The sequence below is a fragment of the Corythoichthys intestinalis genome, chromosome 6 (genome assembly GCF_030265065.1).
Source record: "Corythoichthys intestinalis isolate RoL2023-P3 chromosome 6, ASM3026506v1, whole genome shotgun sequence".
NCBI lineage: Eukaryota > Metazoa > Chordata > Actinopteri > Syngnathiformes > Syngnathidae > Corythoichthys > Corythoichthys intestinalis.
The window spans coordinates 30,006,459-30,031,889 of NC_080400.1; the positions used below are offsets into that span (position 1 = coordinate 30,006,459).

The following is a 25,431-nucleotide window of genomic DNA, read 5'->3' on the forward strand; positions in this document are numbered from 1 at the left end:
ATTTGTCCGTTTTACCCTGAAAACCCCCGTTTACAGACGTCGCGCAACCGCTTTTGTTTCAACACAGCCATACAACGAAGGTAATTAAATATATTTATTATTCAAAATGTCTGTTGTTTTTAGCTTAAAATCATTCATTGATGTCTCATATTTTGTTTGAAAAATAAAAAACACTTTAAAAAATTATTCACTCACATATTCTAAACTTTTAAACAAATTATGTCACAATGTAAAAAATCGCATCTGTAAAAAAGTCACGGATATCTACCTCATAACTACAGCTTAATTGTATTTTTTTTGTTACTGTGGCATTTTCTCCAATATGTTAGATGATAAATAATTAATCCAAACAAAAAAAAAGTTGGGAAAAAAAACGTTTAAAAGGGTAAATATACGAAAAAGAAAATCTCGACCACTCCTTGATGTCTGCGATTTCTGCATCGTGACCCTTGTTATATTGCCATGTTTCACCCATAAAATCCCCCAAAAATCCAGCTGTGGCCATTCACAGCTGTGTCTTGACACTCAGTGATACATGCTACATGGAGTTTTTGGATTGAAACAAAGTAAGTACGCGATAATATCTTGTTAAAGTCATGGCGTCTGTAATTCTGTTCTCACGTGCTCTCACCTCCAGATAGGGTTTTGCTGTTTAAACAATATTTATTTTTTTAAAAATGCCCTCCTGCTCAAAATTTTTCTTCCCCCAGAAAATTGAGATTTTAAGGTTTCCAATGATGTATCACACATGCATATTGGACAATTTTGAAAGTTGGCTAAATTGGGGGTCTCAGAGCGGAACTTCAAGTCACCTGAGTGTTTTCCGCCATATATATATATATATATATATATATATATATATATATATATATATATATATATATATATATATATATATATACTGGACTGTCTCAGAAAATTAGAATACACAATATTCTAATTTTTTGAGACAGTCCTGTGTATATATACAAAAATTAGAATATTGTGTATTCTAATTTTCTGAGACAGTCCAGTATATATGGTAGTGTACTAGTCTGAGCTCTGTTGCTAGCTCGTCTGAATCCATTTTGTGAGCACCGTTATTATCGTGTTGTTTTTTGAACGCATCACTCGGAGCGAGAGGAAGATTGTGCACGTGTGTTATAATAATAGTGATAACAATACAAAGGTACCACTACATACAAAGTTAATTCATTCCAGGACTTTGTAAGTCGAAATGGTCAAATATCGAGCAGGATTTTCCCATAAGAATACATTTTAATTCCATTAATTCGTCCCACAGCCTGAAAAACCTACAATAAATCATTCATAAATACTGCTGTTGCTATTGGAAATAGCAATTAAAAAGAGCAAAAGAAATAAATTATGAATGAAAATCGGAATAATAATAATATAATAACAGTGATAATACTAATAATAATACCTGCAATAATGCAATGAATCGAGTTTTAATATGGCGGATGTATTTCGCGGGGGATACCTGAACGCACCGTGTGGCTGACAACAGAGTGCATTAGAGTTATTACTTTCACTTTTAGTGTTCTGTTGTTGGGTGTCAGCTGCAGCGGACAGTAGGCATGTTGTGTTGCACAAGTTGCGAAATAAATTTTTGAAAACCTGACAAAGGTGGCGATTTCTTTGGCGATGTTATCAAAATAATTGTCACCTTAACTTATAAAGACTGGCGAATGGAGGTCGAAGGAGGACCACCGAGATCGTAGACATTCTACGGCCATATTGTCGAGCCAGTTCAAGGACGCGCACACCACGCTCATATTTTTTTATCATTTCCATCTTCATTTCAATGGTAAGCCTCACCTTTTTCCTTTTTTTCGCCACTTGCACTATCATTCTTGCTCTTGATTGATGTCACAAGAAAATCCGCCGTGCGTCCGTCTTGCGGGAAAACAAAAAAACAGCCGCGCTGTCATAAATCGTTGTTTTTCAAGCATGCCGTTGGTTATAGAAACAAATGGCGAGTCAAATTTTACGTCGGATGTCGAAACGATCGTGTGTCGAAGTACCACTGTACTTGAAAAAGCAACAAGGAAAACTTAACATCGTTCTTAGGGATGTAACTATTTTTTGCTCTATGTGGTTTTGCGCACAGAGAAGCTAAGACTGGGTACGACACTTCCAGAGGCCTATGAATTTGTATCGCAAAACATCTGAAAATATCCTGATGAAAACATGAAAACTATTTTGCGATTTAATTTTTTTTTTTTTTTTTAATTCATACATTTCCATTACAAAATTTTCATTGCGAAATTTCGGATTTGCACATGACTGGAAACAGAGCTGCAGACAGCTTGCGTTCTTTCTGGACAACTCAGGGATCAGACAAGTGAGGCTTTGGACTTTGTCAATAATAATGCTTCCGACATCTGAATAATGTACTTTGTTATGGATTTGTTTCCGTCTGAAAAGGGAACCACTGGATGTGGAAGGTGAACTTTTGGTTAACAGACTAGCTGTTAAAAAAAACAAACCCCAAAATAAGCAGCCCCTCATTCATGTTTCTCCTTTTTGATGACCAATTTGAAATAGTAAGAATGAATGAACACAGATTGCCGACAAACCTCTCTAAGGGGGAGTGATGGCGAGGTGGGATTAGGGGCTGATGTCGTTTTTTGTTTTTTTAGTGGCGTATTCGCTCACACTGTGCTTTCCAGCATCCACTCAGTGCTGCTGAACGTCACCTTGCGGTTGGCTAGGGGCGACGACTCTGTGTCCAGCTGGTTGGTAGAGCGGTGCCACTTCGTCCTGGCACGCCGCGGGTAACTGTTGCTCTGAAATATGGAGTAGTCCCCCCCATCGAAAGAGAACCTGTGCCGAGTTCGTGCCAGATCGTTGGACATCAGCAACCCCGTGTTGGCCAGTACGCCCTTTTTGTCCAGGAATCGCGGCGCCTCAGTGGAGGCGGCGGTAGGGCCGATGAGGCACAGCGACATGGTGGAGCCTGTCAGGCTGCTGTCCGTCTGAGTGTCATTCTGTGTGTCCTCTGGCGGCAGGCTGGTCCTTCGCTTGGTCGGCGGCGGTAGCTCCACCTCCAGGACGGCGGATGATGCCCCGACAGCCACAACAGCTTTGGTGTCCTCCTCCTTCTCGAGGTCTGTCTTCAGAACGAGCGCCATGCATTCCTTGGACCCGTCACGGTGGCCTTCATCCGAAGGCTGCCCAGACGCGGAGCGCTGCAGCCGCCGGTGACTGCCATTAGCCTGCGAGCGGACACCGGGGCCCGCCTTGACCTTGACCTCCTCGGGACCACCATAGGCCTTGTAGCGGATCATGAGAATGACGATAAACACCAAGACGGATGCCACGATGATGCCGCCGATGATGATGATCATGGTGCCTCCCAGGAACTGGCTGTGCATGAAGCGGCACTGGCTAACCTCTCTAGCAGTGTGGAACTGGATACAGCCCACTACACGCGTGGCCGTCAATGATGTCACGCCGTCGTCGTATACGGCCAGTACGCACAGGTCATACTCACGACCCGCTGCCAAGTCGTTGATCAAAAAATCCTTGTTGCTAGGAGGGATCATTCTGCAAGGAAGAGTGAAAAGCTGCGTTATTCCTTGCAGAACTCTGAAACATTTGTAACCAAAGGATTGCTTTAGATCTTGACTGCCAGATATCATGAATTTGAGGTTTGAAGAAATGAATGAATTGACTTTCATTTGTAGTACCATGACTCTTGGGTAGTTATGAATTGTTTACATAGAGGAGTCAGGGTATTTTATTGTTGAAGAAGTCTCTGTCTGAACATTGCAAAAGAACAACTTATTGAGTGGTTTGACAAATTTAAAAAGAATGTAAATCTATGGTGTGCTACAAGGAAACTGCAACATGCAAAAAAAAAAAAACATCTCCTTAACCCTTTAACACTGAACATGTTGGTGGCGAGACGTTTACGCATATCATCTTTGAAGCCTCGTCATGCTGTAATTATGTCACCCACGTGCTGCTGGTTGGTCTCATTTGAAAGTGCGGAACTTGAGGTCTACGCCCATTTTTACTTGAAGTCAATCGACCAAGTAAAACGAGAGATAATGTTTAGGGTTTTAAGTTTTATTGCCTTCATGAATAAACATTAAAACGCTGTATGGACAATGTGTTTATGTCCATATTTCCATCCTTTCTTGTCCTTTTTCAAAACCGAAAGCACCACGAAAACCTACATATCTAAGGAGCCATTGTGCGGTCATGAAGGACGGACATAATGAGAACATTTTTAATAAATTGAATGAGGCACCAACTAAGTAGAGGGAGGCAAGGTAGCGAGTGACGGCCGGTTGGATTGAGTGAGCGACTTTGAAACGTGTGGAATGAATGGAAAACTACATTTAGCGAATGCCAATGCATTATTTCATCAACTCGGGGAAGAGGTTGAGCCAGATTTGTTGTTTTTTTTCTTCGGATGAGTCGGCAAGTGAGAATTGACAGGAGCGCACAAACAGCGGAAGAGTGGGTTAAGTGACGTACTTTGTGACATAGGTCTGTGCCCTGCTCAAGAGGAAACTGAGTGGCATGCCTGATGAAATTGAACTGAACTAGTTTATTGTCAATATTTTTGAAAATATTTTTTTTCAATGTTATATTTGATTTTGGGCATTGTAACAATGTAGATAAAGTGCTACAGTGGGGCAAATAAGTATTTAGTCAACCTCCAATTGTGCAAGTTCTACTTCAAAAGATTAGAGAGGCCTGTAATTGTCAACATGGGTAAACCTCAACCTAGAGAGACAGAATGTGGAAAAAAAACCCAGAAAATCACATCGTTTGATTTTTAAAGAATTTATTTCCAAATTAGAGTGGAAAATAAGTATTTGGTCCCCTACAAACAAGCAAGATTTCTGGCTGTCAAAGAGGTCTAACTTCTTCTAACGAGGTTTAACGAGGTCTAACGAGGCTCCACTCGTTACCTGTATTAATGGCACCGGTTTTAACTCATTATCGGTATAAAAGACACCTGTCCTCAACCTCAGTCAGTCACACTCCAAACTCCACTATGGCCAAGAAGAAAGAGCTGTCGAAGGACACCAGAGACGAAATTGTAGACCTGCACCAGGCTGGGAAGACTGAATCTGCAACATATAAAATGCGTGGTGTAAAGAAATAAACTGTGGGACAAACTATTAGAAAATGGAAGACACACAAGACCACTGATAATCTCCCTCAATCTGGGCCTCCATGCAAGATCTCACCCCGTGGCGTCAAAATGATAACAAGAACGGTGGGCAAAAATCCCAGAACCACATGGGGGGACCTAGTCAATGACCTACAGAGAGCTGGGACCACAGTAACGAAGGCTACGATCAGTAACACAATGCGCCGCCAGGGACTCAGATCTTGCACTGCCAGACATGTCCCCCTGCTGAAGCCAGTACACGTCCAGGCCCATCTTCGGTTCGCTAGAGAGCATTTGAATGATCCAGAAGAGGACTGGGAGAATGTGTTTTGGTCAGATGAAACCAAAATAGAACTTTTTGGTAGAAACACAGGTTCTCGTGTTTGGAGGAGAAATAATACTGAATTGCAGCTGAAGAACACCATACCCAGTGTGAAGCATTGGGGGGGAAATATCATGCTTTGGGGCTGTTTTTCTGCAAAGGGACCAGGACAACTTATCTGTGTAAAGGAAAGAATGAATGGGGCCAGGTATCGAGAGATTTTGAGTGAAAATCTCCTTCCATCAGCAAGGGCATTGAAGATGAGACGTGGCTGGGTCTTTCAGCATGACAATGATCCCAAACACACAGCCAGGGCAACTAAAGGAGTGGCTTCGTAAGAAGCATTTCAAGGTCCTGGAGTGGCCTAGCCAGTCTTCAGATCTCAACCCCATAAAAAAATCTGTGGAGGGAGCTGAAAGTCCATGTTGCCCAACAACAGCCCCAAAACATCACTGCTCTAGAGGAGATCTGCATGGAGGAATGGGCCAAAATACCAGCAACAGTGTGTGAAAAGCTTGTGAAGAGTTACAGAAAATGTTTGGCCTCCGTTATTGCCAACAAAGGGTACATAACAAAGTATTGAGATGAACTTTTGGTATTGACCAAATACTTATCTTCCACCATGATTTGCAAGTAAATTCTTTAAAAATCAAACAATTTTGATTTTTTTCCCCAACATTCTGTCTCTCATGGTTGAGGTTTACCCATGTTGACAATTACAGGCCTCTCTAATATTTTCAAGTGGGAGAACTTGCACAATTAGTGGTTGACTAAATACTTATTTGCCCCACTGTATATAAGTACTCTCCGTTTACCATTTTTTTCCCCACTGTCAATTTATATGATTTGTATATAGATGTGTACGTTCGAGAAGCTTGATTGCATATATACACTGTAGTTTTGATGAGATGGTGGGTGCGATACCTAACCTCACAAAGAGATATCCTCCAAACCCTTTTTGTGTTAGATGATATGCATATATGTATATATATATATATATATATATATATATATATATATACACACACTGTAGTTTTGATGAGATGGTGGGTGCGATACCTAACCTCACAAAGAGATATCCTCCAAACCCTTATTTATATATATATATATATATATATATATATACACCCCGGAGTCAAGGTGGGTGACACCTCCAAAGGTGGTCGAGAACAACCGAGCCAAGATCCTGTGGGACTTCCAGATCCAGACAGACAAACTGGTGATGGTCAACCAGCCTGACATAGTGGTGGTAGATAAACATCAGAATACAGCAGTAGTGATCGATGTAGCAATCCCGAGCGATAGCAACATCAGGAAAATAAGAACAAGAAAGGCTGGAGAAATATCAAGGGTTGAGGGAAGAGTTGGAGAAAATGTGGGGAGTGAAGGCAACAGTGGTGCCAGTAGTGATCGGGACACTAGGGGCAGTAACCCCTAAGCTGGGTGCACGGCTCCAACAGATACCAGGAACAACGACCGACATCTCCGTTCAGAAGAGCGCAATCCTAGGGACAGCTAAGATCCTGCGTAGAACCCTCAAGCTCCCAGGCCTCTGGTAGAGGACCCGAGCTTGAGAGAAGAGACCATACATGGGCGAGACGATTTTTTTTTTTTTTTAAAACATATATCTATTTATATATATATTTTTCCCTATTATTTTGCACTGATGGTCTATTGAATAAATATAATCAAGCTTCAAAACGTTTCGTTGAGCATGTTTGGTTGTCAATGGGACATCAATATTACACATTTTGACAAAATAAATTGTAATTGTTGATTATAATTGGTCAGTGAAGAAAAAAACAGTTTGGACATGATGGTTATGGTGTCCTGTAAAAAGGGACGCAACCAGGCCATTGTGAACATTTTTTTCTTTGAAATAGAAAGACATCATCAAAGGCATTCAAATTTGGACAAAATATGTTCAGGTGTTAAACGGTTAAAACTAGTTAAATTCCCTTGTCTTCAGTGTAAATCTACTACAAATAAGTGAGATTATCTGCCAGTGCGTCAAGTACATTTTACTCACTTGTCACGATTTCCTGAAATAAGATAGCGAGCTGAAAATAAGCCTAACAGATTTATTTTAAGCAAAATATTAGTATATCTAATCTTGTCAGAAAAATGTCAGAAATGTTCTTAATTCAAGAGTAGATATTATCCCAAACATTATTTGAAAGCAATTTTTTTCTTGATTTAGTTGAAAAATTACCAACTTTTAGATATATAGGCTTAATAAGAACAAATAGCAATAATTACTTAAAGTAAGTGGAATAATCTGACACATGAATCTGCTAACTAGTCTTTAACACTCAAAACAAGATGGAGAAATTTATTAGACTAGATTCAGGAAAAAATAATCTGATTAAGACCTTATATAGTTGCAGTATATGTGGAATTCACGATAATTGCCTTAGGCTGTAGGAGACCAGAATGTCATTAATTATACTAAAATTATGCGTCAATGCACCAAATTCACCATTACCAAAAGCGGTGATAATTTAACTGTAAATAACTATAGAGAGCACCACTTTAATTATCACACCATTTCTGAGGAAAATAACACATTGAGAAAGTTTTATTATGTGATCATTTTCCCAACTCAAAGCATCTAGAGAAACACCACCACCTCCTCCGATAGTGATGAGAAGCGCTGCAGACACACAAACTATTAGAGGTGGGAATCTTTGGGCACCTAACGATTCGATTACGATTCAGAGACTCCGATTCGATTATTAATCGATTATTGATGCCCCCCTCCCCCCATTTTTAAACTTTTTTTTTTATGGTGTTATGTTTTGTATATTTGTTCCAAAATTGTTCAAAAATCCTCTCAGGCTAAATAAACCAAACTACTAGTTTAATATCACGTTACCGGTTAAAAACAGTAAATAAAATACTCAAGTCCCCATTTTGTATCAGCAGCTTTAAACTACATTCAATTAATTTAATGGTGTAAGTAACTTGAGTATTGAGTAAGTAACTGGTGTTACCTTTACTGTTTTTTTTCCCATTTTTTCAAAAAACAAAACAAAACAAAACAAAACAAAAACATAGTAACCGTTGCTGTTTGGAGGTCATTTAATGTTGTGAATCAACTGTTAAAGTTGTTAAAATTGCGCCCGTTATTCCATAATTTCCCTCATGTCTACTTTCGACATGTGAAAGTTTTAAAACTGACACATCTAGTCTAGATATATGTGATATCTACCATAGCTGTATGTTGCCGTATGTTTGTAGCAACTAGCAACTGGGCGCTGTTTGTAGCGCCTGTCGGCCGCAGTCAGGTGTTATTGTTTTTTTGTTTGTTTTTTTTACCTAGCGGCATTAGCTGCACATGATATTTACTCTCGCTCCGTTCCTCATTGCGTCCCGAAGACCGCGCTGACTGCGTTTTATTTCCGCTTTACCTGGTATAATTTAATAATCGGAATTTGGATGTTTGTGAATCGTTCTCGAATCTTCCACGGCCGAATCGCGAATAATCTAAGAATCGGAAATTTTGCACGGCTCTACAAACTAGAGTTTTCATAATGCGCCATATGAACTACCTTACTGTAAAATAGTAAGGTAATCTTGGTTGCTCATTTCTGTTGCTTTATTTAAACGAATCTCTAACTGTGTTTTGGTAGAAAGTTTGTGTGAGCAGTTGTTCTGTGCGATGAATATTTAGAAAATGTGTGTCAGCAGCTGTTCTGTGCGATGAATATTGTTGTCTGGCAGCCCGTAGATGCCACCGACACTGGATTTGCAAGCATGCCTAGCATCGTTTTGTGTCAGTTAAGTATCAAAAAAATATATATATTTTTTTGTTGATATTCGTTAAGAATAGTCACGCATGTTTTCCGACCTCTTAATGTCGTGTTGTGTACTCGATTAGCGCTCTGTTTAGGGAACCTCTTTCCCTTCGCATTTCATATCGAGTTCACGGTGAGTAACTTATTGGCTATTTATTGGACAAACGAAGAGCTTCTTCTTCAAAATACAAGGAGAACTATCTGGGTAACTGACTGCTCATTGATACATTCACATATAAGTCACAACTTGGATGAATACCTGCCATTCAATCCTGAAAAGCTTAATAATTCATGTTAGCAAGAAATAGAATACTTTATGTATCCAAAATGTCACTCAACCAAAGACACTGGGATTCATAGAAATTCTATTTTGAGCTGAATATCACAAAACATGTTTTGTTTCTTTCTGTTGAAACAGATCCTATTTGACCTGCAACCAAAAGTGGGATTTGAGCTTTGGCCCATTGAAAAATTGAGTGGGGTGAGCGTGAGCATGAATGGATGTGTTGTTCAATACACCTCAAACCTTTAAACCGGCCTAATAAGATGACTCATTGTTTGAAGTGCCAAAGCTCAACAAAGCATGCTTTATTATTTTACCACGTGGCATACATGAACCCTGAAATAGATTCAAGTACTTGTGATTCTGTTTTGTGTGTCACACAGTGAATCATAGCATATTTTACTGTATCAAGAAAGCGTTACTGAATCTTATTAAGACACTATGCTATTCTGTTCTGTGATCTACCATTTAATATTTTATCGATATACAGTGTTTTTTAATGCATTGTGCTGTATGGTGTTAGATATAGTGTTAATATTACAGTAAAAAAAGTGTCAATTAATACCCAATATTTAAATGTATGTAAATATATGTAAATTCAATTTTTGCGGGCATAAGTAACGCATATTTATCTGCGTTAAATGAACTACTTTATTGACGTGTTTCCTTTCACTTACTGCTTTTTATGTTTTCAGTATCCCTGAATTTTTTATTATTCATAGGGATGAGATGAGATCCGACCGGAGTTCCTAATGGCTCTGGATGTTGTTGGGCTGTCGTGGCTGACACGCCTTTACAACATCGCGTGGACTTTAGGGACAGTGCCTCTGGATTGGCAGACTGGGGTGGTGGTCCCTCTTTTTAAGAAGGTGGACCGGAGGGTGTGTTCCAATTATAGAGGAATCACACTCCTCAACCTCCCCGGTAAAGTCTATTCATGGGTGCTGGAGAGGAGGGTCCATCGGGAAGTCGAATCTCGGATTCAGGAGGAGCAGTGTGGTTTTCCTCCCGGCCCTGGAACAGTGGGCCAGCTCTACAACCTCGGCAGGGTCCTCGAGGGAGCATGGAAGTTAGCCCAACCAGTCTAAACGTGTTTTGTGGATCTGGAGAAGGCGTTCGACCATGTGCCTCGGGGAGTCCGATGGAGTGTGCTCTGGGAGTACGGGATACCAAGCACCTTGGTAAGAACTGTTCTGTCCCTGTACGACCGGTGTCAGAGTTTGGTCCGCATTGTCGGCAGTAAGTCAAATTCGTTCCCAGTGAGGGTTGGACTCCGCAAAGGCTGCCCTTTGTCACTGATTCTGTTAATAATTTTTTTAGACAGAATTTGTAGGCGCAGCCGAAGTGTTGAGGGGTTCCGGTTTGGTGATCTTAGCATTGCATCTCAGCTTTTTGCAGATGATGTGGTGCTGTTGGCTTCATCAGGCCGTGACCTCCAACTCTCACTGGAGCAGTTCGCAGTCGAATGTGAAGCGGTTGGTATGAAGATCAGCATCTCCAAATCTGAGACCATGGTCCTCAGTTCAGATATCTTGGGGTCTTATTCACGAGTGAGGGTAGGAGGGAGTGGAGATCGACAGGCGGATCGGTATGGTGGTAATGCGGACTCTGCACCGGTCCGTAGTGGTGAAGAAGGAGCTGAGCCGAAAGGCGAAGCTCTAGATTTACCAGTCGATCTACGTTCCTACCCTCACCTATGGTCACGAGCTGCTGGTCATACCCGAAACAACAAGTCCCCGGATACAAGCGGCCGAAATAAGTTTCCTCCGCAGGGTGTCCGGGCTCTCCCTTAGAGACAGGGTGAGAAGCTCGGTAACCCGGGAGGTACTCGGCGTTGAGCCGCTACTCCTCCGCGTTGAGAGGAGCCAGCTGAGGTGGCTCGGGCATCTGGTACCTCCTGGAAGCCTCCCTGGAGAGGTGTTCCGAGCATGTCCCACAGGCGAGATGCCCTGAGGATGACCCAGGACACGCTGGAGTGACTATGTCTCTCTCTGGTTGAAGTGGCTGTGTAGAGGGAAGTCTGGGCTTCCCTGTTAAAGCTGCTGCCCCCGCAACCCGACCCCGGAGCAAGCGGAAGACGATGGATGGATGGACAGATTCCTTTTATAAGGACAACATTAAAAATTAATCTCTATGAAACGCCATAACGGAAGCTATGACGATGGAAGGTGCGTTATGCAAGTTATGTAATTTAAAGCAGTAATTCAATAGTAGAGAACGGGTTGTTGACGTGGTTGGTGTGTCACAAACCCACGGTAAAAGGAAAAAAAAACTCGGGAAAAACTTCAGTCAAATCAAGTCCACCTCTCTGCTTTTCTGTTGAGTACAGACTTTAAGTGTTTGTCATTGTTTTTAATGCCACATTATCGCTCGCGATCACGCGAGAGTTCACAACGTGACAGAGCTGCCAGACTGCAGTTGTACACAGCCAGTATGTTTTGTCCTATTTTTTATGTAATGCAGAGCACGTGGTCAACACGGAGCCTGGCGGAATCGTACAGGAGATGGGTCCGGTATAATTTTCCAATTTTTTTTTCCATTCCAATTTTCCATTTTCCCACCTTCAACACATAAATGACGCCACACATATCGCTGCAACCAAGTCTTCAATTAGCCGGCCGCTTGTAATCACACTTTGTGTTGCAGCAAATTAATGATGGCCTAATGCTGTTTGGCTGAGCGCGCACAGTGAAATGTGCTGTTGTTATTTATTGTTGTGTAATGATCCTGGAAAAAGGCCCTTTACTCCCTCTGCACAATGCTGCTATCTAAATAGAGAGCTGAACAGACTTCATGTCAGCTCGCTTCTGTGGTGCTTTTGTGACTTTTTTTCAAAACCTAAAAATCATGAGAATGAGAACCTGGTACTTGAGCAAAGCCTGTCTTTCACAGCAAGAGATTATATAGCTACGTTCACATCGCAATGAGGGATGCCCAATTAATATTTTTGGTTAATTCTGATTATTTTGTTTAGGCTGTTCATATTGCAAAAACATACTAGTATATGCGACTCATATGCGAATATGAACAACAACGGAATTGGACTGTTCATACTGCATGGGAAAAAAAATCAGACACATGTTGCATATAGGCTAAGAAATCGGGATTGAGCTGCCTTGAACACTGCCTTTGGGTAAGGGTTGTGCTTGACAACAGTCATAAAAAAAATAAAAATGGGATGAGGATAAGGCTGAGAATGATCGGTTTTCTCTCTGCTCCATATGAGCAATATTTCAAGATTGCTCATACGGCCGAGAGTCGGGGCAAACTGCCCGTATGTGTGCGTGTGACATGCAAGGACAGCGCGTGCATGCAGTGGATCCATATAAACTTTGAATATAAGCCTAAACGGGGATTATTTATGTCTGTTATTTGTGTACTATTTTTGGAAATCAAAATATGATCCCACTGGAATGACAGATGACAGCCAGCATGTGGTCATTTGTTTTGATTCTTCTACGCATGCGGGTCTTCTTGCTCAGCGAGTGTCGGACTGCGAATTAGTGCGCATGCGTTATATTTGATTGGGCTCAATGGACAAAGGCAGTTTGAATGGGCACGCCAAAAATACAGATATGACAAAAAATTGGACTTGTGCATTAAGACCTGTGTTATGAACCTACCCCTATTCTGTCTTGTTTTCCATGTCTCTGTCCCCTAACACCCCTGAATCAAATGATTTTGTCATCAGCAACCTCTCCAGATGCTTGATAATGATCCTGGCTATTTGAATCAGGTGTGATGGAGGAGGGAGACATGGAAAACATGACAGGAAAAGTGGCCCCGAGGTCATAATCCTGGCTATTTGAATCAGGTGTGATGGAGGAGGGAGACATGGAAAACATGACAGGAAAAGTGGCCCCGAGTTAGTCTAGTTTTGGTTAACTCTGCTATATACTGTCTGCCTGAAAATGTGGCCTTAGACATTATGTACTTACAGTGTTTATTGTGCATTTATGTGTGCAAAAAAGCACATTTTTGTGGTGTGCATGGGTAGGGTGGGCGCCCAGGGGATTTCTTAAATGGAACCCAATGAGACTAGATCATTGTCACTGCTTGACAGGTAATTGTCGTTGACATGTGTTTCCTGTGGTCCAGTTCCTAACTGCCTTGTCTTACATGTGTTACTCGGAATGTTTATTTGGTACTTTGTTTTTGGTTTGCACCTTTTTTATTTAGAGGAAGCTTTTGTTCATTAAATTTCCAATTCAGTTTGCACTAGCCCCTCCCTCTTATTTATTTTTATTGTTTTTACTCATTGTGCTTTTATTGTCTGAAGTGTTGTTTAGCAGTGTCTCTGGTTTTATTTTAGTATGTTTGTTTAGTCTGAGTTTTGCTTTTGTGGTGTCTTTTAAGGATTCTTGAGCATTACAACAAGTGAAAGGCGGTCAATGACTTACCTGTACACCAGCGTGTCATCAGCAGTGCTGTTGTACTGTATCTGGTACATTCTGATTCCGGGGATGTGACGTTCAGATGGCCAACGGACTACAGCCGATGATGAAGTAAGGTCAGTGACCAACACCCTTTTACCCTGCCTGTCCTTAGTGTCGTTGCCCGATTTGGACGAAGTGGTGATGTCCGACAGGCCTGGGTCTTCACGCATGTGGCCAGTGTTGTTAACAAACAGTGGCAGTGGGATCATGTTTATTTCCACGGCAGCTGTGGCGATGCCCGCCGCATTGGAGGCCACGCAGTTGAACGCTCCACTGTCCTTAAGAGTGGTGATCAGAATATCGAGCGTTCCATTTTCATACAGGATGGTTCGGGAGTTGTTGTGCACCAGCTTGCCATCTGGTGAACGCCAGTGGATCTCTGGGTCAGGATCACCCACTGCCTTGCACTTTAGGGTGACCCCCTGCCCTTCCATCACGTGGGGCTTGGTGGCAAGGTGTTTCGTGATCAAAGGCGGTTCGCAGATGAACTCCTCCTCTTGTATGGACCAGAAATATTTGTCCATGAGGTGTTCAGGTGAGGCACAAGTCTCCAGATCATCCTCACGGGTCAACCTGCGAAGCCAGAGTAGCTCGCAGTTGCAGTGAAGCGGGTTCCCCCCAAAGCTGACAGCCAAGGTGGAGGAGCTGGAGCCCTTAGCGTCAGACAGTACCTGAGCATGCTGGAACAGGCTATCGGGCGGTAGCTTTTGCAGCCGATTTGATGTCATGTCCAGGCGGACCAGCTTGGTGAGCAAGGTGAAGGTGCCTGCTCCGATGTGGTCAATCAGGTTGTGGTCCAACGTGAGTGTGTTGATGTTAGTCATCCGCGCTATGGCTTCCCAAGGCAGGGTGCGCAGGTTGTTGTTGGACAAATCCAGGTCCTCAATAGTGGAGACAAACTCGTCAAAGGAGGTAACAGCTACTTGGTGGATCTGGTTGTTCCCGAGGATAAGGTGCCGAAGGTTATTCAGGCCTTTGAAATGGTCGCTCCTGATTGCACTCAGGCGGTTTCCGTCCATGTGCAGTGCTCGCAGCGAGCGTAGGCCTATGAAGGCCTGAGGAGTGATCTGGCTAATGGTGTTGCGGGACAAAGTGAGGTGTACCAGGCTGGTCATGTTGAAGAAATCCTTTTTGCGGATAACGGTGATGAAGTTGTCAGTGAGCCGCAGCTCCACCGTCTTACGGTCGATGGTGGGCGGCACGAACAGGAGGCCTGTCTTTGCGCAAAGGAGTGTCAGTGTGGGAGACAGATGCTGGCAGATGCAGCGGCCAGGACAACTGTAGCCCTTCACCAAGGCGCTACAAAGCAGCACACACAGAATCAGCCGCTCCATTCTCTGTTGTGTTCCTGATCCTGTACATGGAGAGGGAAACAAAATGGGATGAATAAACGGCATCATTTGCCTTCATGTGAGCTTGCTGCTGTTGCACAACATCTTAAGCCTGACCGAAATAGCAGCAAAGCATCAATGTGAAATGAAATGAGCTTTTCAGAAATAATGACACCTTCTATGATGAAAGGCAGCAACACTATGATAAAACATATCTGTGGAGACTTTTAAAGCAAAGAACAGCAGGCTTTCAAGCCTGAAGCATATAATTTTGTAATGATTACAAAACACACGTCTCTCGGTCAGCATATACATTTTCATCATATAACAAGGATATCTTTTTGAACTCTCTATTCCATAGCTGTGTGGACGGATAAAGGTCACATGTCAGAAATCTGTGTGACCTTTTCACACACCTGAGGCCTCTGAGAAATCTTACAAAACAAGACTACAAGACTAAGTCAGACTGCCCCCAGTTCTGGGGTTAGCTTAATGTTCATTAGGTGTAAGGGTTATTGTTAAGAGGTAGGAGTCTAGCCTGGCTCTGCCAGACTATTCTCCCTGTATTTTTCAAACACTGATAGTATAGTCTGGAAACCATCCCATTAACAGCATTTTCAAGCAGGTACAAAATCAATCGACAAATCAGATTCGTTTATTTGCGTGACGTGTTCTTCACGAGCAACGTCACTCTTGCGCGTCGAAAGTCGTCTCTTCAGCAGCACAGATGGTGAACGGCAGAGCCGAGAATATGTTCCAATCCACGGTAAAATCAGTTTTAAATGACCAAAAACACATCGACACGAGTCATTGACAACAGTCTGTCTCGCGCTAACCATGTCGAATAAACTCCGCTCTCTTCGTATGTTTACTTCCGCGCGCAAGTCCATCGTCCTGCGGTCGCCATTTTACTAACGTCACGTCTGCCCGTCGCTGATTGGTCCACTCCGCTGTCTGTTTGCTGTGGCTTGCTCCGCCCTGGAAATTGTTTCCGTGGGAATGGTGGCCAGACTCAATAGCTGGAACAGCGTTGAGTCTGGTGTACCAGGCTAGTAGGAGTCTGGATGGTTTTGCAAATCTGTGATCTGGATGTGGTGTATTACACAGGTGTATTAATTTTGGCAACAGAGGTTTAGTGGTCCAGGAAAGCGGTTAGTGTTACGAGATAGGCAACAAATTGTAAGGGGCTAGTAGTAATGATCAATTAAGGCAAGGCAAATTTATTTATATAGCACAATTCAACACAAGGCCATTCAAAGTGCTTTACATCTCATGAAGATCATTTAAAATCACATTAAATCAATAGAATGAAAAAACAATTGAAAGAGGATATAAAATTATACATAAAAATCACATTTAATCACGAATAGAATAAAAAAAAAATACTGCTACTAATAATTATTAAAATCAGCAATGGAAATAAAGCACAAGAGGAAAAGAAAGCAAATAGATTGAAATATATAGATAGTTATGGATATGCTGTGCTAAACAAAAGGAGCTAACAGTTTGAGCGTACTTCAGACCTACAGGTAACTTGTTCCAAAGGTGAGGAGCATAATAACTAAATGCTGCCTCACCCTGCTTGGTTCTTGTTCTTGGAACATACAGGAGACCGGTTCCAGATGACCTTAGGGGTCTTGATGTTTCAGAGGAATCTAACAAATCAAGCGTGTATTTTGGTCCAAGGCCATTAAGTCTTTTGTAAACGAGCAGTAGTATTTTATCTATCCTTTGACTTACTGGAAGCCAGTGTAATTAAGATATAATTTCATTGGGTTGGGTTATTGTCAAGAAAACCTAGACAACAAAAAGGTTTACGGAGATTTGGACTGTCTCTAATGGATCCTTTCAACAGTTGATTTCTTTTTTGAGGAAGCTCTGATGCTCTGATTTCAATTTAGAGCTATTGATTTTAGTCTCAGGAAGAAACCGCCTGTGGTGACAAGCGGAAAATGTGATCCTGGGTGGGAGCAAACTGAATAGGCCCCGTTGGTTGACAAACATGGATGTTGTTGCCAGCCACTATCGGCCCGCCTTGGCATCCGTCTTGGCAGCAAACCCTAAAGCTTCACTGGGAATGAGGACCGCGTGTTAGCATCAATCAAATGAAGCAATGAAAAGTGACTTTCCATTTGTGGGCCAAGGACCTCAACATACTCCCAGCAGCACCCCTTTCACGACCTGCAACTGACCATGTGAGATCCAACATGTCAATCAAATGCAAGATGCCAACAGTCATACAATCTATCATGGTAAATTCATGCTACTTAAATCAAAGGTACTGGAACACATTGTTAAATGGAAGGACTACATTTTTGTTTCTAGTTTCTGCTTCAACAATGTTTAATTTTATTTTACTTCGAACAATTAAGAACATTTTAATGAAAACAATGCCACAGAGTGAATGCAACTTCGATGAGGGCTGAATAATTGCTGTTACAGTGAGTCAGAAGTCAATGGAAGGTGCCAAAGCTGCCAAAATAAAAATAAATACATAAAAACTACTACAAACACAAAAATAAGTAATAAGATAAAAAAAAAAAAAAAAGAATATAAAAATAGATACATAGTATCAATCAATAAATAAAAGCACTTTGCTCGCGTATTTTTTTTTTTTTTTTACAATGTCATTGCATGAACATGACAAAAGTAATTATAATGAGGTGGCGGTCTTATTTAGAATCCTGTGGGGGGTGCTCAGGAAGTATGGGATAACATAATCCATTGATTTGGTCCTTGGACAACCAATATCAAGAGTTTGGTCCCCGTCACCAACAGTATGTGAGTTCGTTTCCAGTTCGTTTCCACTCCACCAAGTGGAGTCCTTTGTCACTGATCCTGTTCATAACTCTTATGGACAGAATATCTAGGCAAATATGTGTATATATAAATATCGAGGCGTTCGGTTCAGTGGCCTCAGTATTGCATCTCTGCTTTTTGGTAAATGGTGTTATACTTATATAGCGCTTTTCCACATATAAGACATGTTTTTCACTTTTTTCCCCAAAGTATGATTTTTAAAAAATCATGTATATACTTTAATGAATGGTTTTTAAACACTTCAAATGTAATAACATGATTGTCCCACCGAATCATTTTTAAACATGAACAAAGTACTGTAGTAGGAAAATGCTTGGCTTTATTCAATGCCTCTGTTTACCTACCTGGGCTGTGACACTTGGAGTGACATGTAAAAACTACAAACTCCTCAGGATAACTTCTGGTGTTTATTGGCCCCATACAACACGTCCGGCTGCCTCGAACATCACCATACACACACACATTCATTCCAGCACGCGCGCCTCCATGCCAAAAACTACAGTATTTAACAAGTTAAACGATGATTGACATATGTGGCACATTTGAAGTCCGCTTCTCTGGCAAGATTAAACACAACCATCTGTCAACATCGTTAACTTTAATAAGCAGATAAGTAGAGCTGCTGCTCCTCTGCATCGAGAGGATCCAGTTGAAGTGGCTTGGACATCTAATTTGGATGCCATCTGTACACCTCTCTGGTGAGGTGTTCCCTTGGTGGAGGGATCCCCCTGGAAAAACTGGATGAAGTGGCTGAGGAGAGAGAAGTATAGGCTTCCCTGCTGAAGCTGCTTCTCCCGTGACCTAACCTCGGATAAGTGGGAAAAGATGGATGGATGGATGATGAATGGATGGGGCAATCTAGTAGAACTGGTCGATCGGCATGCAAGCGCAGCAATCGACTACCTAATGCCTGCCTGTACACGACCAAGGAAAACCAAAAAGTGCAGAACAGGTAACGAGCTAGTCATCACCAAATCCAATGAGTAGCCAATGCCGGCTGTTGCAGATGACTATTAGCAGCAGTGGTTATCAATTTCCTTTAATGTTAGCGAATACCATAAGCAGTAGTGTCCACTTGAGTGTAGCGCTAGCCGTTAGCATCTACGTAGCATTAGCATCTACATAACCAACCAATAAGTGAACAGTTCGAACCCAAGGTACATTACAGACCGTCCCGTCATTGAATTAGTTTTGTCGTGTTCATGCACTGACAATGAAAAAAAAAATGAGACAAAAGCACTTATTTACTGATTGGTATATAATTTAATTTATATATACTACCGTTCAAAAGTTTGGGGTCTAAGCGATCCCACTTTTTAAACCGTAGTGTACATAATGAAAAATCCCATATGATACACTACGGTAGTGTATTTATTTATATATTTATTTCAAAATTTATTTTTTTATTTATCTTCAATTTTCTCATTTTTTTATTTTTGTAATTCTATTATTTTTTTATCTTTGCTTTTATTTAAATATTATTATTATATATTATTTATTTAATTATTAATTAATTAATTAATTATAACATATTCCCATATTTTTGCATATCATTTCTTATTTTTGTATTTATTTTCACTTCGATTTATTCAATGATTTATCTATCTATTTTTAATTTTGGCAGCTTTGGTCCTCCATACAAGTCTAATTCATTCCATGGCAATGCTTGTAACTAGTGCAAATTGTGGTGCTTGGTTTAATGATGACATACCTAAAAGTAAGATGTTGAGCCATTTGTACTAATAGGTGATTTGTTCTAATACACTACACATATTTAACCGTGCATTTGCCTTAGCCTATAACATTCCTATCTAAATAAAATAAATAAAATATTGATTTTATACAGTTTATTAAGTAAAACATAAAATAGGATTGCCTCATTTGCGTGGTGGACGGCGTAAGAATATTCTCAATTCCCAAAAGGGAATTTATTTATAAAGCAAAGCTCTTCTGTTGTCAGAAATTACTTCTCCCTCAATTAGGAAGCGGGAAGAGACATTGTTGATCAGTAAAAAATATAAAATTGCCGCCCACACTTCGTTAGCAGCGTTGGTTCTGAACTTGCTGGGTTGGGTTAACATTCACACGGTAACTAGGACACAAAGCTTGCGTTTTCTCCCAAGGAGCATCTGTGTCTGAGTGTTCCCTGCCAAGACTGCCAAGGATACTCTATTGATCTTTCACCATTTCAGGGAGGGAAGCGGTAGTGATGGGGGGACTTTGTTGCCAGGCAACTCAGGGTGTCAAATGTAGGTGTTTGAATTTAATTAAGTTGACACTGAGCTTCTATTCTTACCTGCAAATGGTAATGTATAGTATACAGAATTTTGAAAATTAGCAAGTAGATCAGTTCTCCACTGTATTACTCTTCTGTTATTGATACAGTATATTACTGTTTTTCAATGAGAAAAGGAACAAAAATTGGATGTGAAAACCTACTACAATAAAAGCAGCGACACTGTAGAAGAACATCATCCGGGCCCACAGGTACCACCAATTGGAGTGAAAAGGTAGTTCATCTCTTCAGAACCAAATGCACCAGCCAAAAATCCTGTTTCCTTTTGCTGACAAAGCAAATGAAGGGTATTTAGAAACCTACCAAAATAAAGCGAGAATGTCCGTCGAACATGGCCTACGGTAATCGAGGCAAAACTCACTCACTCTCTTGCTCACTCTACCTGTCAAAATGAAAGCATTAACTTACGGGAAGTGTGACAGTTAGGTTGAGCCCGACATTGTCAAGTATAAAATAAAATCAACCAAAAATGTAAAGATGGAAAATGTAACACGTACTGAATGTGGACTGATACCTTTTGTTTTACAATTAGAAACAAGCTAATGTTCTTGTCAAACATAGGGTGACCATATTTTGATTTCCAAAAAAGAGGACACTCGGCCCGGCTTCGAGATACTTGAATTTTACTCGAAGTTCACTCAAAGATGCCTATATCACTTTAATATGTTTGTATGCCATATAGTATATATACTACTTATACCGAATATAAGATGGCCTTGATTATAAGACGACCCCTTTTTTTTCAAGACTTAAGTTTGAAAAAAGACTTTTTGAACACCAAATAATTTTTATACAGAAAATAATTACAGTGCATCCAAAACAAATGATTATAACAATATATTTGAGAGAAAAAGCATGTTATTTTGCCTCATTCAAATCTTAATATCTGAACATTTAAATATGTAAACTAAAGTGCAACCACATTCATAAATGAATTGCTTCTGGTTTTTGAAATGTAAATAAAGCCCTCTATTGTGATAAAACAACAAAATTGCAATAACTGCATTAACCATCAAAGTGAAGTCTAACTGTAACTGTAGTCTTGAAACAAAGCTGTATAAGGAAAAACATTGCAATAAAATAATGCAAACTGGTTAAACTTGAGAGTAGCTGAGATCTTTCATGACCAGTGTTGTTAATCTTACTGAAAAAAAGTAATTAATTATAGTTACAAATTACTTCTCCCAAAAAGTAATTGCGTTAGTAACTCAATTACCTGAATGTAAGAGTAATGAATTACTTGGCAAAGTAATTGGTGATAATTACTTTTTTTTTTTCCCTCAAAAAAAAAAAAAAAAAACATTGGCCACACTATGTAAAGTTTTTTGTGAAGGTTTTTGGTACAATTGGCCCGAGCCCAATTCTTTACCCTAATTTACCCTTTACCCTGAATCAACTGTTAAAAGTTGTTAAAATTGCTCCCATTATTGCATTAGTTCCCTTCTCTCTACTTTTGACATATGAAAGTTTTAAAACTGTGTCATCATTTAAAGATAGATTCAAGTCAAGATTTTACCGATTTAGAAGTATTTTAGATAAAAAGTTACTTAGGTTCGCTAGGAAGGTTCTCTACAACAGAGCCGTAATAAAAGGTCTACTGCTTTAAGATGGCGGCTGTTTACTAACGCATCTAGTGCCGTGTCTGTCATTTTGCATCTAGTTATATCTATATACAGTACATGTGATATCTTTCATGTCTACCATATCTACCATAACATGCGGGCGTAGTTTGTACGCTACCGGCTACAACAGGTATTATTGGAGCTACCTAGCATCGCGTTTGCTCGGCGTCACAACTTTCTTGCCTCCTCCCCACTCCTGCTCTGCTCTGTCGTCTCGGTGAGTCCGTCTCCCTCAGACTTTTCGACCAATATAATAACGCATAGTAACACATGCCTTTCCGTCCTCAGTAACGGTAATGGCGTTGCCAAGGTGAGAAAAGTAATTAATTAGATTACCCACTACTGAAAAAAATAACGCCGTTAGTAACGCTGTTATATTTTGACGCCGTTATTAACAACACTGGTCATGACAGAACATCACTTAAATGATATCTGGCGCCATCTAGCGTCGTGAATGGGTATAATGTCTAGACCGCGAATATAAGACGACCCCCTCTTTTTCAGTCTTATTTCAATGCAAAAACCACCGTCTTATATTCGGGCCAATGCGGTATTAAATACTATATGGAAATAAGTTTTTACTCAACAGGCTTTATTCTTACTAAAACATAATCAAACAATAAAAATGCAAAAAAAAAAAAAAAAAAAAAAAAAACGAATGAAATGACCACAAAAATATGCAGACCCGTGGAAATATTGTACAGTCAATACTGACACACAGTAGGCTATGTGCCACATAAACATTTTATAAATTACTATCACGACAATTGTCGTTGAGAAATTGTTATTCCCACTCAATTTTTGTTCTCATTCAATGTTCTAGATTGCACGCAAACAATAACCCAAATAAACTGCCAAACTATTCAACCAGCATATTTCCAAACGCAGCCGTTCATAACTACGTTCCCCATAATGCCTAGCGCGGCTTAGCTCACTGATAGCTACCCTATTAGCGAGTACCGGGAGACAAGGCAAAATCAAACTTTGCTATAAAAGTTTACAATCATCGGCAGCGCAACGATGCGACACCAAACGCAATTTTACAGATCACGAGAGTACAAAGCTCCGACAGAAGTCAACAGTTGCCATTATAAACGTTTTTATACGTTTAAACATTTTTTAACTGGGCAGAAGCTCCTACTTAGAATATAATACTAACATTCAACCAAATACACAAAGGCAGAACAATTAATATAAGACTAATACAACATACTGCATCTCTTTGTACAGGTATAACCCAATATAAAACAGAAGACACATGAGCGACATTAACAGGAGATGCATTTAGAGAAAGGTGTATGGATCACTATAAACGTCTCTTAGAACTACTCCTTATTGTAGTCTGTAACTGCCCGTTCTCTTGCCAAACCGTCAACCCAGTAGATGACAGTAATGCCCCATAATACAAGGGGTTAACTGTACTCTTCTCCTGCACCTAGTAAGAGTAAGAGAAGCGCTGTCCCCCAGCGGCCGGTGGGGTTCTCTTCAAATTGGTCCCGTGAAAAATCGAAACGGTTGCCTGGTATACCAGACTCACCGCTGTTTCAGCGAATGAGTCTGGCGACCGTCCGGCGGATCAAATTACGAGGGCGGAGCAAGCCACAGCAAACAGACAGCGGAGTGGACCAATCATCGACGGGTAGACGTGACGTTGTTAAAGAGACAAGTAATTAACGTGAGCAGAGAATGGAGAAATTTATTCAACATGACATGGCTAGCGCGAGCCATGTTGGCTGTTGTCAATAACTTGTTTCGATGTGTTTTTGGTCATTTAAAACTGGTTTTACCGTGGATTGGAACATATTCTCGGCTCTCCCGTGTGCCATTGTGTTGTTGTAGAGATGACTTTTGGCGCGCAAGAGTGACGTTACCCGTTAAGAACACGTCACGCAAATAAATGAATCTGATAGGACGGTTGATTTTGTATCTTGCTCGAGAGGCCGTTAATGGGCTGTGTCCCAGACTATTTCTCACAGTGTTTGAAAAATACAGGGAGAATAGTCTGGCTGTGCCAGGCAAAAAAACGGACATTTTCATGAATTTATAAAACCCGGCCGGATGACGAGGACACGACGTGAAAGGTGGACATGTCCAGGCAAAAGAGGACGTTGGGTCACCCTAGTCAAACAACACAAATGGACTCAAATGAAAAACATTAGTGGAAGAACATCCAAATTATAGTCCTTTGCTTGTAAATGTTGCTTGACATACCAGTTGAGAAAACTCCCAAAATTCACCTTAAACAACTTTTGGAAAGTTCATGTTTGAAGGCACTGCTGTACAAATAATGCTCACGCTAACATTTGCCTACAGCCACATTTGCACCTTCTGCTGAGTGCATTTTCCACCACATTTATTAACCAACACGTCCCATAAACACGCATGAAAACATGCGTGAAAGTCTAAAAGGTGAGCATGACTTTCTCAGGGAAATGTAAGGATATGTACCCTCAAAAGCCAACAAACACACCCAAAAAATCCACAGAGCCTTGGCTGACATCTGCAACTGCTGCTTGCTCACATAAGGTTGGATTACTTGGAGCGATGCCACGTTTGAACCATCATCACTTTAATGAAGCATGTTTACACGGCACATTATTAGCGTACTACCCTTGTGTAAGGATTCTGTCTACTACTCATTTTCTACTCAAACTTAAAACCACAGACATTCACAGAAAACTGCTTTTGGCAGATATACCTTTAACACACAACAAGTTTTACACATGCATTAGGCTACTGCATTACACTCACTGTAACAAGGCATACATAAGAAAGTAATTTTCAATTCAAAATTGTGTTTTTAAAAAATATTTAAAGTTATTCTTAGGTCGGAATTTTCTGTTCATTATTTCTGGAGTCAAGCATTGTAGGGATCATGGAAGATCTTCTTAACCTCCCCATCAAAGCAAAAAAAAAAAAAATGTATATAAATAAAATAAGCCTCTTCAACTCTTTACTTTCTCTTAAAGATCTGATCAATGTTCCGTTGCATTGCCCTTTTTACCTCACTAATTCAACAACCTTGTTCCTTTTTCTTTTCTTTTTTGTTTTGTCGCAGAAAAATGTGCATTTGAACCAATCAGAGCTAACTATACATGCTGATCACAGGTCAGTATGTCAGCCAATTGAACGGGCTACTAGAGTCCAGTCAGGGTGTTTTGCTGGGCGCATGCGCACATTGACGCATCATCGGACTCACATACACGCACTGTGAAAAGTGGAACTCCGTGGAATAAATAAATAATAAATATCGGTGGAAACGAATGACGCTACACAAGCACTTTATTGGGCTTGCTGTTAACACTTGTGTATGTAAATCTGACGTAAGAAGATTGTTTTATTCTTGGAGATGCGTGTGCGGCGGGCTGGCAGTTTTTTTTTTTTTTTAAC

The 25,431-nt window shown here is 40.7% G+C and overlaps 1 protein-coding gene across 7 annotated transcripts in view; it reads right to left on the reverse strand.

The window, feature by feature from the left end:
• Positions 1-958: 958 nt before the first annotated feature.
• The window catches only part of lrfn1 (leucine rich repeat and fibronectin type III domain containing 1), a 294,461-nt gene continuing 269,988 nt past the window's right edge, over positions 959-25,431 (reverse strand). For all 7 annotated transcript variants that reach the window (XM_057839201.1, XM_057839196.1, XM_057839197.1 and 4 more), the window contains 2 exons: positions 13,937-15,326; positions 959-3,549 (listed from right to left, as the gene is read on the reverse strand). In XM_057839201.1, coding sequence (XP_057695184.1) covers positions 2,655-3,549; positions 13,937-15,306 — 2,265 coding nt within the window. In that variant the 5' untranslated portion in view covers positions 15,307-15,326 and the 3' untranslated portion in view covers positions 959-2,654. The remainder of the gene's footprint in view (positions 3,550-13,936; positions 15,327-25,431) is intronic.